Source organism: Arachis hypogaea, chromosome 17, assembly GCF_003086295.3.
Source record: "Arachis hypogaea cultivar Tifrunner chromosome 17, arahy.Tifrunner.gnm2.J5K5, whole genome shotgun sequence".
Classification (NCBI taxonomy): domain Eukaryota; kingdom Viridiplantae; phylum Streptophyta; class Magnoliopsida; order Fabales; family Fabaceae; genus Arachis; species Arachis hypogaea.
In genome coordinates, this window is record NC_092052.1 from 7,661,326 (window position 1) to 7,676,475 (window position 15,150).

The window sequence follows — 15,150 nt, forward strand, 5'->3', positions numbered from 1 at the left end:
TCATCACTTTTACTAAAACACCCCTCTAGTAATCAAAACAATAAACGCATCAACGTTATCATCGTCCTCCTCCTTCTCTCTCATTCATCTTCTTCCTTTGCATCTGCACTCTGTGATCTCATTCAAACCTCAAATCCAATGCTTCTTCATAGCTCCGTTCCCTTCACACCAAATTCGAAGACCAACGGAACCCACTTCCATTTCAGCAACTTCTCTTCCTTTAAGCCTCCAAAATGCTCCCTTTCCGCGGTTTCAGAAGCACCCCATTTCAAATTGAGCACTCACAGCAACAAGAAGCCCTTCCCCGCAGAGGTTTCTAGAACCATCATGGAGCTTGCCACTGTGGGAACCCTCTCTGCTTTGACCAATGAGGGTCATGAGGGTTCTTCTTCCCCTTTGGCCATTGGCGTCAGGTTCGCTGTTGACCCTCGTGAAGGCACCCCTTTCTTCTTCTTGAATCCCACTTTTCCTTTCTCTCCTCAAACCCCTTCTTCCCTCCATGTTCAGGTGCCATTGCTAATGCTAAAGCTTCTCTGCCTCCTTCTCATCTTCTTATAACCAATTAAGTTGTAATTACTATGAATGATTCCAAAAAATAAAAGACATATAGATAGATAGACAGTTAGTTAGTTAAGGTAGTTGTAAGTTAGTTATACTTTCAGTTACTAGTTCTATTCTGTTATAACATATTATACTCTAGATGAGATCAAAGTATATGTAGTATGTACTGAAAATTAAGTTGATGAATATAAATTTCTCATTTTTTTTCATTTCATATGTATTAGTTAGCTTAGTTAGAGGACATGTTAGTTGGAGGAATTTGTATTGAAGAGATTGATTTGAACTTTGTGTTCATCAGTTGAACCAATCTGGGTTGTGCACTCCTCAGTGTACACTTCAAGGCACCCTCACCATAGGCCTTATAAATTGGTACAATACATTCCACCAAATGCTTGCATATGTTTTTCCTCAAGGCCTCATCACAAATTGTCCAACTAGATTCCATCTTGTACCTCTCATCAAAAGCTACATTGAAAGCATGCAATCTCTTTCCCAAATCTTGGCTACTCAATGAGGATGAAAGTAAATCTTTTTGAACAATAATTGATAGAAGCTTTCCGCAGCTATTCCTCAAATAAAGTGCTGCATAATAGTCCTTGTATTGGTCATGTGCTCCTAACCAAGTATCTCCCATCATATCCCCAAGCATGGTACTCCTCAAATTGTAGAAATGGCAATGATTATTTATCATGAAAATGTAGGACAATGTGATATCCTCATAGGCCTTTGACCAAGAATCAAGATTAACTGCAACTTCCTTGATTGTGTCATATATTTGTGTGAAAACAATACCCTCTTCATATGTTTCATTTCTCCAACTAAGATGAATTTCTAGGACCTTTTTCAAATGTGGTAGATATGTATCATTAAGCAGCTGATTGCAGTAATCAGTTACAAAGCTTACCAGCCTAGGGACACCGCTATCTCGGGGAGGAGAACCTGGCCTTTCAAGCTTCACTTGCGCCGGTCGATGGAATGAAACATAGAATGAATGAAAGAATTCCTGATCTGATGGCGATCCTGGCAAAACATTCGGTCGATGCTTCTCGACCAATCTTCTCAAAGACACGGCAAGATAGCATGTACTCAGTATGAAGAACGTTCTTGACAACCAACTCCAAATCAATGCCCCATTGGTCTATGTAACTCGCTATTTCCCTGACATCCTCAAATTTAGCTGTTGGAATCTCAAGGTAGCTCAAGTCTAAAGTGTTCAAAGTTCTTTGAGCATTCGTCCCTCGAACTTCATCATATATAGACTTACACTTGGCTAGCCTGCTGTTTGCATTTAACCGCTCAATGATGGCCTGCAACTTCCCCATAACAGAACCTGGCAAAGCTTGTGTTGCGACGTGTGATCCTAACGAAACCAAAGGAATGGGCATTGAGTTTGCCATCAGAAGTCTTTGGAACTCAGTCTCTAGATTGTCTAAGGCTGCACTGAGAAAACCTCCATTGATGCAAACTCCCTCTTCCACGGCTTGCAATTCTCGCAGTATCCTCAAGGATTTCTTCACCTGAAAGAGGTAAAACTCATTGGTGATCACTTTGTCTTGTAAGAAGTCAAGAACACCCTGCAACCAGCCAATTGCTAACGTGCAATTATCAGTGAGAAGCTTCAAGGCTTCTTCAAGCTTCTTGGCATCTGAGAGGTAAGAGCATAGATCGGAAACAGGGTCAGTCAATAGAGAATTCTCCAAATGCTGCACAAATTCAAACACCTTGAGGACAGCAGCAGCAGAACATATAACACTATCTATACCATTGCCAACGTCCATGAACGAGCATTTCTGCATGGAGATTGGTCTGAATGAAGTTTGCAGGGATTGACATCGCTGGCGAAGAAGCTCCAATCTTGATTCAGATTCATCTAATGCAGAACCAATGGCACTTGATGTTTCCAAGCTAGCTAGCAAGCACTTTCTTGCAGCATCAAGGTTCTGCTTTCCTTCCATCCCAAAAAGATATTGGCAATCAAGTGTTTTAATTTCAAAATGATTACTAACTTTGGCTATTTAGATTGCATTAATGATTTAACATTTTGCAAATGAAATATGGTCTGTGGAAAAAGATGATCTTTGTTGGTTTCTTCTAGAACCCTCATGACCCTCATTGGTCAAAGCAGAGAGGGTTCCCACAGTGGCAAGCTCCATGATGGTTCTAGAAACCTCTGCGGGGAAGGGCTTCTTGTTGCTGTGAGTGCTCAATTCGAAATGGAGTGCTTCTGAAACCGCGGAAAGGGAGCATTTGGAGGCTTAAAGGAAGAGAAGTTGCTGAAATGGAAGTGGGTTCTGTTGGTCTTCGAATTTGGTGTGAAGGGAACGGAGCTATGAAGAAGCATTGGATTTGAGGTTTGAATGAGATCACAGAGTGCAGATGCAAAGGAAGAAGATGAACGAGAGAGAAGGAGGAGGACGATGATAACGTTGATGCGTTTATTGTTTTGATTACTAAAGGGGTGTTTTAGTAAAAGTGATGATATAATATATATTTAAAAAAGAAAAAATTAAATGTTGATGTGGAAAATAAATTCCACATGACTTGTTACTATTTGTTTATATTTTAAACGTATCGGTACGTATGAATTTATCATTGTACCGTAGCAAACACCTTTTAGTAATAGCAAAACATTAGATGAATAGATAGAATTATCTTCATAAAAAATTATTTATTGCAATTCATATTTTTTCCTACTTTAATAACAAATATATCATTATATATTAAGAGTAAAAGACGGAAAACATTTTGATATTGTCCAAATAAGTAAATATTTCAAAATCTTAAAAAATATAAATGAAACAAATATTTTAAAATGGAAAAAATATAACGGTGATAATTTTTATTGGTGTTAGATAATTTTTTGGTGAACAATTAAGAGAAAAAAACAAAAGAGCAGAAAAGAAAAAGAAAAGAAATCAGGTTCTTAACAGTAAGAGAGGACACGCTACCTCTGGTGGCTGGTGCCAAAGGTTAACCTCATCAGTTTCGCTACCTCCAGATCCCATCTTTACCAACCGATCTGCCACGACATTAGCTTCTCTCGGGATAAGCTCAAAACGAATATCCCAATCCCTTCTTAACTTCAAGTCAAAGATCAGTTGTATCACTTCTTTTTCAAGATGCCAGAGTGGAACTTGCCAACCAGTCACTAGCTCAAAAGCTGCTGCGCAATCTGTCTCACAGACAACAAGTTTAAAACCCGCCTCCCAAGCCCAAGGCAAACCTTTTCATATACTCCACAACTCCATCTTGATGACACTAGATCCAAAAGAATTTCCTGAGCATCCCATTACCCATTGACTGGAGCTATCGCGAATTACCCGCCCAAAACCAGCACAATCATCCCCCAAGTTCACAGTCCCATCACAATTTAACTTCCAAGCACCAGGTTCTGGCGGAGATCAAGACAGAGGTTTTAATCCCTGGATGCAACACACTCGATTCTGAGTTGTATATTCAAAATCCACCATGCACCTGCGAGCCTTGTATGCAATTGACCCAGCAGATCCAAAAACTCCCTGAAAATTACCCATATTTCTATCTTTTCAAATTGACCATATTATAGCTGTAAATTTGGAACAACTTTCATTGAGGAGGCCATGCTTGAACCAATCATGCACCTCGAGAGAGCCAAAGAAACACACATAAAAAAATCTAGAGAAACCCAAACTGATCGCACCACTTCACAATCCCGAAAAAAATGAAGAATTGTCTCTGGAAGTTGATTGCAACGTGTACATAAGGATGAGGAGGAGAGATGTCGCCGAAAACGCAGATATTGAGTTGGTACAGCATCATGAAGGCAAAGCCACACTAGGAGCCTCAACTTTTCAGGGACTCGTGCCTTCCAAAACCAAAGCCAATTGATATTCCTATCCCAATTCAACTTATTCTGAATTAACCATAAATATCCTTGTTTAGCAGAGTAAAGAGTGTGCTCCCAACTCCAACCCAAATCACGACCAGAAGCCGAAATATGTACTAAACTAAGAATGTCTTCCCTTAAGTCCCTAGGAATAAAAGAGTAAATCCTCTCCAAATGCCAAACTCCATCACGGTAAACATCTTCAATGGTCAAAGCAGCCTCACATATATCAAGAAATTCAACCCTTACTCCTACTGGCCCAGAGTGTAACCAAGAGTCAAACTAGAAATTCTTAGAAAGAGCTCCCACTTTCCAAACAAACCCTTCCTTTAATACGGAAGTTGTGTGCACAATAGACTTCCATATATACGATGAAGAACCCATTGCTTTAACTGCAAATAGGTTTCTATTCTGGAGGTATTTCTGAAGCATAATCTTGACCCACAGTTTCTCTTGATTCATCAAAATTTGTCAAATTAGCTTTCCTAATAAAGAAAAATTGACCAACCGTGACTCCCGCAAAGCAAGACCTCCAAACTTTTTTGGAGTCGTCAAAACTCTCCAAGATGCTAAATGAAGACCACGGTGATTATGACTACCACACCAAATGAAATTTCTAGTAAACTTATCAATGTTAGAGCACACACCTGATGGAAAAAGGCTTACTAGCATCCTATAAATAGGTATAGAAGATAAAACTGATTTAGTAAGGCAAATCTGACCAGCTTTATTAAGGAAGCGACCTTTCCAAGATGCTAGCCTATTAGTATGCTTATCAACCACATCATGAAAATCAGCTTTAGTAACTCTGCCATGCTTGAGGGGGACACCAAGGTATTTTCCCAGAGAATTAGCAAATCGGATAGAAGAAATACCAGTGAAGAGATCCTTGTGTTGTCTAGAAACATTCATAGAACAGATAGCACGAGATTTGTCAAAATTCACCTTCATACTAGATGCTCTGCAAAAGGTGGCCAAAGTGTCCAAAACATGAAGCACTTGAGATTTCTTCGCTTTGCAAAAAAGGATAAGGTCATCTGCAAAAAGGAGATGAGAGATTACAGGACCTCCCCTAGACACAGTCACTGGTTTCCATCTACCAACCTCCACTTGCCTAGCAATGAGGCAACTCAACCTCTCCATACAAATAACAAATAAATAAGGAGACATCAGGTCTCCTTGCCTCAAACCCCTTTTTGGCTGAAAACCATCCAACCGGTTATCATTCCACATTAGAGAAAGGGAGGAAGACTTTACACATTTCATAATAAGAGAAACAATAGTACCTGGAAAGCCAAACATTAGGAGAGATTGCTCCAAAAACTCCCAGCTCACACTGTCATAAGCTTTTTCTAGGTCAATTTTAAAAGCAAGAACACCTTTCTTTGATTTGGTTTTCTTCATAAAATGGAGAACTTCCTGGGCTACAATGATATTGTCTGGGGTACCCCTTCCAGGAATAAACCCTCCCCGTAGAGGGCCAATGATATCTTGTAGAAAAGGTCGTAACCTCTCCACAACCACCTTAGTTATAATCTTGTAGATGACATTATAGAGGTTGATAGGACGAAACTCTTTCATGCGAGACGGGTTATCAACTTTAGGAATCAGCACCACCAAAGTATCAAACAGAGCACTATCCAGATCAAACCAAGCGAAAGCCTTCTTAACAAGCTCCCATACCTCTGTACCAACCACTTCCCAGTATTTCTTGAAGAAAAAATCCTGAAAACCATCGGCACCTGGGGCCTTAAAAGAGTTTATGCCCATAACCACCTTCCTAACCTCTTCTTTAGAAACATTTCTTGTGAGACTTTCAATAGCCTCACGAGATAAAGAAGGTAATTCCTGATCCCATCACATCAAGTTCTACCTGTTCCACATTACAAAAAAGATCTCTATAAAATCCAATTGCACATTCTTCGAGTTCTTGCGAATCAGTACTCCATCTTCCATCCTCCAAAAACAACCCCTGAACCTTGTTACGTTTCCTTCACATAATGGTTTGCATATGAAAGAACTTAGTATTCCTATCTCCAAATCTGACCCATTGCTCTCGGAATTTTTGATACCAAAACAACTCCTCTTGCGTAAGCAGATTACTATATTCAGACTGTAACTCCCTTTCTTCCTGTATAAGGGATAAAGCATCAACTCTCTTCATTCTCTGTTGGATACTGGTCACACGCCTCTCCAATTCCCTCTTTCTTTTAAAAATATTCCCAAAGACATCTCGGTTAAAGGCCAAAGCATCATCTCTGACCTGAGAAAGGCAACGAATAGGATTGGGTCTACCCTTGTCCCAAGCACCCCTGACCACCGACGAAAAACTTGGGTGATAAGACCAAACTACTTGAAAATGAAAAGGTTTTACCCCGACTCTTCTATCATTACCTTGACATCGCACCATAATGGGACAGTGGTCAGAATGCATCCTCGCCAAATTCTCCACATAGCTTTCCGAAAAACGAAAACACCAAACATCAGTAGACACACCCCTATCCAGCCTCTTCGAGAGGAACCGATTACCCTGCATATGTCTGAACCAAGTGTACAAAGATCCATGAACTCCCAAATCAATCAAACCACACTCATCTAGGAGAGCTCCAAACCGCTCTGCCCTTCGAGAGACAAAGTTTCCACCTTTAACCTCAGATGAAAGAAGGATCTCATTAAAATCCTCAATAGCTAATAAAGGACCTGAATAATTTCTGAAAAAATCTGTCAAAACCCTCCAAACTTCTTCCCTTATGCTAGGAACGGGACTTGCATAAATTGCTGCACAGACCCAAAAAAAACCGCCATTCGAAAACTCAACACACACCACTTGCGAACTTGCTGCCACGACATTGCAAGATGCTCCGGGCCATGCAGAGAGCACCCAAATACCTTCACTATGCCCCTGAACTTCTAAATTAGGTACCAACACTTTTTACTTATTTTTGCATGCCTTATATTTGAACAATATTATCCAACTCTCCATTGTTATCATTAAAAATATATTACAAGTTCTAAATTGCTCAAATTATTGATTTTAGTTATTTATTTAATAAAAATAAAACCTTAATTATTTTAGTTCTTTTCCTCTTTTTAATATCGTCTCAAATTTCAGTCCTTATATACTGTTTTAGGTAATATATAGTATTTAATCTTATACCAAAAGGAAATGTTGTTTCTACTTTTTTTTTTTTTTTAGTTTTATTAATTATTTTCAAATATTTTAAAAACGACTCAAAATTATTTCATTGTTAACTCCATAAAAAAAGTTACTAATAAAAATAGTGACATATATACAGTAAATAAATAAATATTTAAAAATAATAACAATGAATTTAGTTGTGGAGGAAAATTAAACTCTAATGATATATATTATGTTGTAAATAAATTTAAAATTAGTTAAAAATAATAAAATTAAAAATACGAAAAAATTCTATAGTATAAAAAGATTTATGATATTATGAATTTTTTTACTCCACATTATTATCATCATATTCCTATTGATATATAGATAGATAATATTGATATTTCTCTCTATATTATTTAGTAAAGAAAAATAATACTTTACTTTTTTATTTCTTTGGATCTTTATACATATCACCATTGGCCATTAGCACGTGCATTCAACAGTAAATATAAATAATTTTAACCGTTAATTTTAATTATTATATATTATATATTTTTTATAATTAGTTAAAATTATTAAAATATTAATATATTTAATACACTTAAAATTTTTTTAATAATATATAAAAAAAAGTATTATAATAAAAAAGATGGACTAACCTTTATAAAAAATAAAAAAAATAAAAATAAACAGATTAAAACTCAAATAAAACAGTTCAAATTTATTAAACTAAAAGCTTATTTAAACTTTTTTTCATATGAATTAAAAATAAAAAGAAGAAATTTTCATTATATACAAATTAAATTATTCAATAAATTAAAGTAGTACGGGTGGGACTTTATTTGCTTTAAAAAAGGTGTGACAATAGCCTCTTTCATATATTATATATAAGACTTGGGGTAAATATGTAATATAAACCAAAGCTCATCAAACTCATAACTCTCTGATTCTATTCCCATTGAAACAAGTAAAAAAAGAAACAATAATTACTCATCACTTGAAATTTTCTTAAAGAAAAGTTATTTAAATTTCTCATACCTAGTATGTATAAATTCAAGGTTTAATTACTCTATTGATCCTTATAATTTCATAAAATTTTTAATTAGATTTTTATACTTTTTTTTTAATTGAATCTCTCTACCAAATTTTTTTTTTCAATTAGGTCCCTCTTAGTAGTAATTAACTTCATTATATAAAGATCCAATTAAAAAAATATTAATGCAGAAATTCAAATAAAAAAATAAAAAAATGTAAAAACTCAATTAAAAAAAATTAGTACAAAAATTTAATTAAAAAAAAATATAAAAACCTAATTAAAAATTTCGTAAAACTATAGAAATTAACAGAATAATTAAACCTAAATCCAAAGCCGAAACTTTGTTGTTGACCATTAATAATGTACTTTCAAATAGATAAATCATCCTTTTTGTTTGACTAATCAATCATGCTAAAAACGGATGAGATCAGATATGACATTAGAACTTTATAGTTGTTTAAGATAAAAAGAACCATACATTGTGGATCGTAAATCTTTCCAATACCGGAAATATCTAGTATCATATATATTATTTGAAAGTTCAGTCAAAGTGAAAACTACCTTTGTGGATAATTTTCATCCACCCTAACAATTTAGCTACATAGAAAGGGATATAGATTGTTTTACGTGTCCAAATATTATTTATATATTATTGGATATTGGTGGATATATAGAATCCTTCACAACCGTTTTCCATGCGTGCAAACAACATTTATAAAAAGATATATTTAATCATCCTTTGTTAATAACGAGTTCCCATGCCATTGATATATTGTAGAATTTCATATTTTTATTGTGTATCCAAATTCAAAGGTATTTACGTAATTGTCTCTTCTATGTGTGTAACATTTTAATTAGTCGTGATTAAAGAAGATAAAATGTAATAAATGTTTAAAATTATGAACATGGACCTTTTTTCAAAAAATATCCAATCCGTTTCAATTATTTATGTATCATTCAAAAAGATTTTGTTATGATATTTTGTTTAAAAGATTACGTATATCAAGGTAACCTTTTTAATGTTTTTTCACCTACAATATCTTTAGTTTATTTGTGATAATTAAATAAATACTGATTATATTTATTTAAACAACAACCACCACTTTTCTAGCACCGTTAATAACTCTTAAAATAAAAAAAAAATATTCAACAAACAAAACAACACAATATCTAATAAATATTAATTAAAATTTAAATAAATAAAAAATTAAATATACAATCATTTTGTTTTTTTTTTTTTTAAGTAGAGAATAAAAAAAAGGAGGCGCAGTAGAAAATAGAGATAGATGGAGGTAGAAGAAGACGACGACATGAATAGAGACAAAAAAGAGGTCAAGAGAATGAGAAGTAGAAAGACAAATCTAAAAGTTAATGATATTAAAGACGATGATAGATGCAAACTGATAAAGCAGAGATTTTAATAAAAAATCTTAGGCATAAACGAAGGTAGACACGACACGAAAAAGAGGATTCGGCACGATTTTTGCAAAGGTGGCAATGACAAAGAGGACCGGTGAACGAGGAAGACGCAAATTCTACCCAAAAACAAATAAAAGAATGTAGTTATTCTCTGAAAGAGAGAAAGATGAAGACGAAGAATAGAAAAAGGAAAAAAGTCACAATAATGATGATAATGGCGATGACAATAACAACAACGAAAGATCTTGATATGGATAAAAGAGATGGAGGAAGTGAGAATTCTTGAAAATGATAAAGTGGGAGAGAATAAAATAAAAAGAGAAAAGATTTAGAAATTTTATAAATTATTAAGAGTAAAATTATTCAAATAATTTGTATAATTTTTGTCTTTTTTTTAAAATTTGTGTCTCATTGTTTTAAAAAGTACAAATTACGTATCTTTAATGGTATTTTTCATAAATAAATTTATGTCTTACAAACAAATATTGAATATACCATTGTATCAGTAAACAAACACTACCTATAAACTCAAGCCACGTCACTGCTCTTGGGACATTATAGGTATATATGGGAGAATTTCTAAAACTTAGTGAGAAAAAAAAAAATCATTTTTCCGGTGATAACAAAAAGATTTTATTTTGTCTCAAATTTCTTTTTTGGAACATATTAGGTCTGAATTTAAATTCCTGGATTCTTGCTGCTGATAATATCTAAATAAATAACAAATATTCTTTTATTTTGTTCAACATTATGGGATCAGTTGTCTGGGTTATGCTGGTCCCCTTTTCATTGTGCGCAAATTGCTTGGTTCATAAACAAAGGACGGTTTCCATCTCATTCATCATCTGAAGCCATTACTCAATAAATTAAACCTTGTAGGGCATTCTATATTTAAATTTAATAAACCAAATTGTTGAAGCAATGGCCTTAGAAGTAACTTTATGGAATGTGCCTTAGCTTCTTGATGATATAGTTATTATTGATTGGTCCAATAATGGTTCATTTATATATGTATGTCAGTGTATGCGAAAGTCATAGTCATTGCTTATTGCTTAGGAGGACATTAATTATTACTTTACACTTAGTTTGATATACAATTATTTTCAAGTATTAATTATATATAATAGCCTTTAATTATTGGGTCAAATTAGACCAACCCCCTCTCTATAATAGGCACATTGATGTGTCAGAATACAGTTAGGGTAGCAGAAGGAAGAGAATTCCAAATGATAGCCAATAAAAGTGCATTTAGTATTCCACTAATAATTATCGTGAGCTGAAAGTTTTTTTATTTAAATAAAATAAAGTGATTTTAAAATTATTTGATTTTTTTAAAATTATTTTTAAAATGCGAATTATCAATTTTTATTAATATATAAATAGTTCTAAACGGTATGTTTTAGATTATATATTAAATGTTATATCTTAAAATAATTTATACTTAAAAGTCTTTTCAATAATTATTCATAAATTGTCCTAGGATAATGAGCTTTCTAAAATGAACATAAATCATCTCACCTTGTGATGATTTATGTTTTTTTTTCTCTTAACACACATTACCCTAGAACGATTTACGTTCAATCTTAAAACTCACGAACCTGTGATGATTTATGTGCGGATAGATAAAGCTCAAGACCCCAAGATGATTTATGAAGACAACGAGTCTATAAATAAACGAGTATGGTGTATAACGAGCCAAATATAAATTGAGGATTTTGGAAAAGATGGCTCGAACTGTGTTTTTGCTAGGTCATCACCGAAAAAAATTTGATAAAATCACAAGTGAAGGTGTTACGTTCTCTAGTAAAAAGCATATTGATGTGTTTGTAAATTCGTGGGGAAACGCCAAAAAATTCAAGACTACAGCAATGCTAGTGGCTCAACTAAGTTCTTAACATTTCGATTAGCAATTCTGCAAAGATACCTATACAACCAGGACAGAGTGGCCAAAACCCAGGTATACTTGTTGAGTCCATCAAGGTCTGCAATATAGAGAAGCTACCGTAAATGAACTTTAGCAACAGACTTATTCTTGAAAAGCATCGTGGATAACAACATCTATCATAATATAACTATGAGCATAAACCTGTACCGTGACCTTTGATGCATGAGCTGACATGACTTTGAACTTGTTCTGAAACCAGGAAAACAACATGATGAACTTATTAATGCAATCATCGGGTGAAAGTTCACCAAATAACTCTTCGAACTACATCTATGCAGGCTTTCCCCTTCCATTAATTGCTCAAAGTCGTTGAAACATCCACTAACTGCAAATCCATTAATAGGGAGGCCGAACTGATATGCCACATCCTGTAAAATTATCGTGCACTACACTCCAAAAAGCATGTGAAACGTGTGGGTTTCGAGACGCCATCGCTCCACAAATGCACTAATCAGTGGCTCATCAAACTTAAACCAATAATCATTCAGCCTTAACTTGCAACATGTAGTAATCCGATACTATCTAGATACGACGACATTATACGGTCATGCATTATCATCTTCTGTTGCCTACGAATGCTCCTAACACATCGAATTGGCTGATAAAACAATAATATACAGTCACAACTCAACAACGCATAATAACAACAAAGATATATATTAAAAGTGAAATCCTTCGTAACCCTACAACAACCTCAACATTTCTAAGCATTTTAAACCTAATAAATTACCAAATAACTAATTCACAAAGCATATGATTTAGCTTGTTTAACTTCATTATTAAAAATTTCTATCATACGAATACACTTATGGCCAATTTCAAATCGTTTACAGACTGCTCTTATGTGATATACATTATGAAATTACATTAAAAAATTTAATATATTATTGTCATTAACTATATAGATTACAAATAAGTTTGACAACTAATCTCTTTGTCGATAAATCCCGTAACGTGCGCAATACCGTTTAATCGGTACATGTCTCTCTCGTTTTCCACCATCTTTTACTGAAACTGTTGTTCCCCCTGCCCTGCCCTGCCTGTTCCCGCCGCGAACAGCCTTACTCTGCCACCCACTGGCGCTTCCACCACCACGATTCTCAACAGCCGTCGCCGCCCTTTGTCTCTGGCTGTACCGTGCACCGCCACTCACTTGGTTGTGCCTTGCTCCGTCGTTGGCCTTAACGATTCTTCTTCCTCCCCCGCCGTTGATCCTCTTCTTCCCTAACTTTTCTTCTCTCCAAAACCTTCCTCGCCATCAATGGGGTTCTCTTTGCCAAACGTAACTCGTGGGAAGCTATTCAGGGTTTGATTATATATATAAATCATGTTAGACTGCTGTGTATTATGGGATGTACATAAATCGTCCTACCCTAACGTGTTTTAGGGTAAAAACGTGTAAACTCGCTTATCCTAGAACGATTTATGTTTATTTTGGTAAGCTCATTATCCTGAGATGATTTATGTACATTTTTGAGAAAATTTTCAGGCATAAATTATCCTACACTATAATATTTAATATATAATATAATACGCCCAACCCTGAAACGATTTATATATTAATAAGAATAGAAAAATTATATTTTTAAAATTAGTTTAGAGAAATCAAGTAATTTTAGAATCCCTTTATTTTATTTAAGTAAAAAAGCAAAGTTTTATCTTCCTTCTCTATTTATTTATTTTTATTACCTTTTAAATTAATGAATAAGATTATTTTATAAATTATATAAGAATGTCTTACGTTTTCGTTTATTTTTTGAAAAAGATTAATTAAAAATTAAACCATATGCATCCTAGGTATTATTACTACAAGGACAATCTTCTATAAGTGTCAACAAAAATTAATTATTTGGTGGCTGCAAATTTATTTTTTAGAAACAACTACATACTCAAAATTTAGAATTCAAAATGTTTGTTTAACACAACAACTAGGCAATTAAATTATATACTCGCTCAATAGCACAATTTAAAATGTTTGATAAATGCTAGAGCAATTTTTTTATTAAATGGTTGAAAGTTATTATTGAATTATTAAAAGTATTAAAAATATAAGAGCAATTTTTTTATTAAATGGTTGAAAGTTATTATTGAATTATTAAAAGTATTAAAAATATAACAATTTATGTACCTCATTTTATTAGTTTAAATTAAAAAAAATGATTTCTTGATATTGTATTAGAATTTTTATGATTAAAAATTTAAATTTCAATCTTTATTGAATCCCAAAAAAAAAATTAACATAAATAAAAAGAAAAAAAGAATCTATATAAGAATTCAAACAAACATATAAAAAAAGTAAAAAAAAAAAATTTGAAGAAGCATATTAAAAATATACTCATTCAAATATTTTTCTAATTTCTTGTTCTTAGATGTATTCCCAACTGAATTGGAATATCTGTATAGAACTTATAACAGTCCAGACTACCCGTTAGTACGATATTGTTCGTTTTGGCACACAAAGTCTTACGGTTTTGTCTTTGACGATAGGGATGATAGCCGAAACCCCCCACACTCACTCGTCAAAACGCGTCATGCTATGGAGAGGTATCTACACCCTTATATTGTAAGATTCCACATTAGTTGGGGAGGGGAACGAAGCATGCCTTATAAGAGTGTCGATACATCTCCCTAGCATGACGTGTTTTGACGAGTGAGTGTGGGGAGATTTGGCTATCATCTCTATCGTCAAAGATAAAACCATGAGACCTTGTGTGCCAAAGCGGACAATATCGTACTAGCGGGTGGTCTAGTCTGTTACAAAACTGATTTACATGGAGTTTTTATGCTCATACTATGAGTGTAGGACCTTGTAATTTTTTTTTTTTTGGCTTTGGTCTTATTATATTATCAAAAAATATAATATTTTATGTGTCTTTTTTTATTAATTTAAATTTTTGTGAAAATAATTTTATGAAAATATACTTTATTATGTGCCATTTAATTTGATCAGATTGCTTAATTATGCTTTCTTTTTTATTTCTATTTTGGTAATAATTCTTTGAATCTTTTAGAATGTTAAGATAATAACTATTGTTTTCACTATTCAATTATCGTGAGTTTCATTATTTGTGATCTTAGGCAAATTAAATAAGTGTATAGTACTGTTAAGTACACGTGGAAGACAAGAGTGTTCAGTGCTAACATGCGTGGATCTGTATCAATATGATTGACCATGATGAATATAAATAATAATAATAAAT

At 33.7% G+C, this 15,150-nt stretch overlaps 1 protein-coding gene and 1 pseudogene across 1 annotated transcript; both read right to left on the reverse strand.

Annotated features, from left to right (window-relative positions):
• Positions 1-790: 790 nt before the first annotated feature.
• LOC112766821 (exocyst complex component EXO70A1-like) lies at positions 791-3,595 on the reverse strand (annotated as a pseudogene).
• On the reverse strand, positions 3,477-14,083 carry LOC140180471 (uncharacterized). The gene is made up of 10 exons (XM_072221655.1): positions 14,079-14,083; positions 12,930-13,197; positions 12,199-12,318; positions 12,092-12,139; positions 11,930-11,987; positions 6,499-7,204; positions 6,342-6,417; positions 5,762-6,274; positions 5,074-5,677; positions 3,477-3,733 (listed from the first exon to the last, which is right to left on the reverse strand). Exons 1-10 carry the CDS (start codon positions 14,081-14,083, stop codon positions 3,477-3,479), a joined length of 2,655 nt encoding a protein of 884 aa, XP_072077756.1.
• Positions 14,084-15,150: the final 1,067 nt, after the last annotated feature.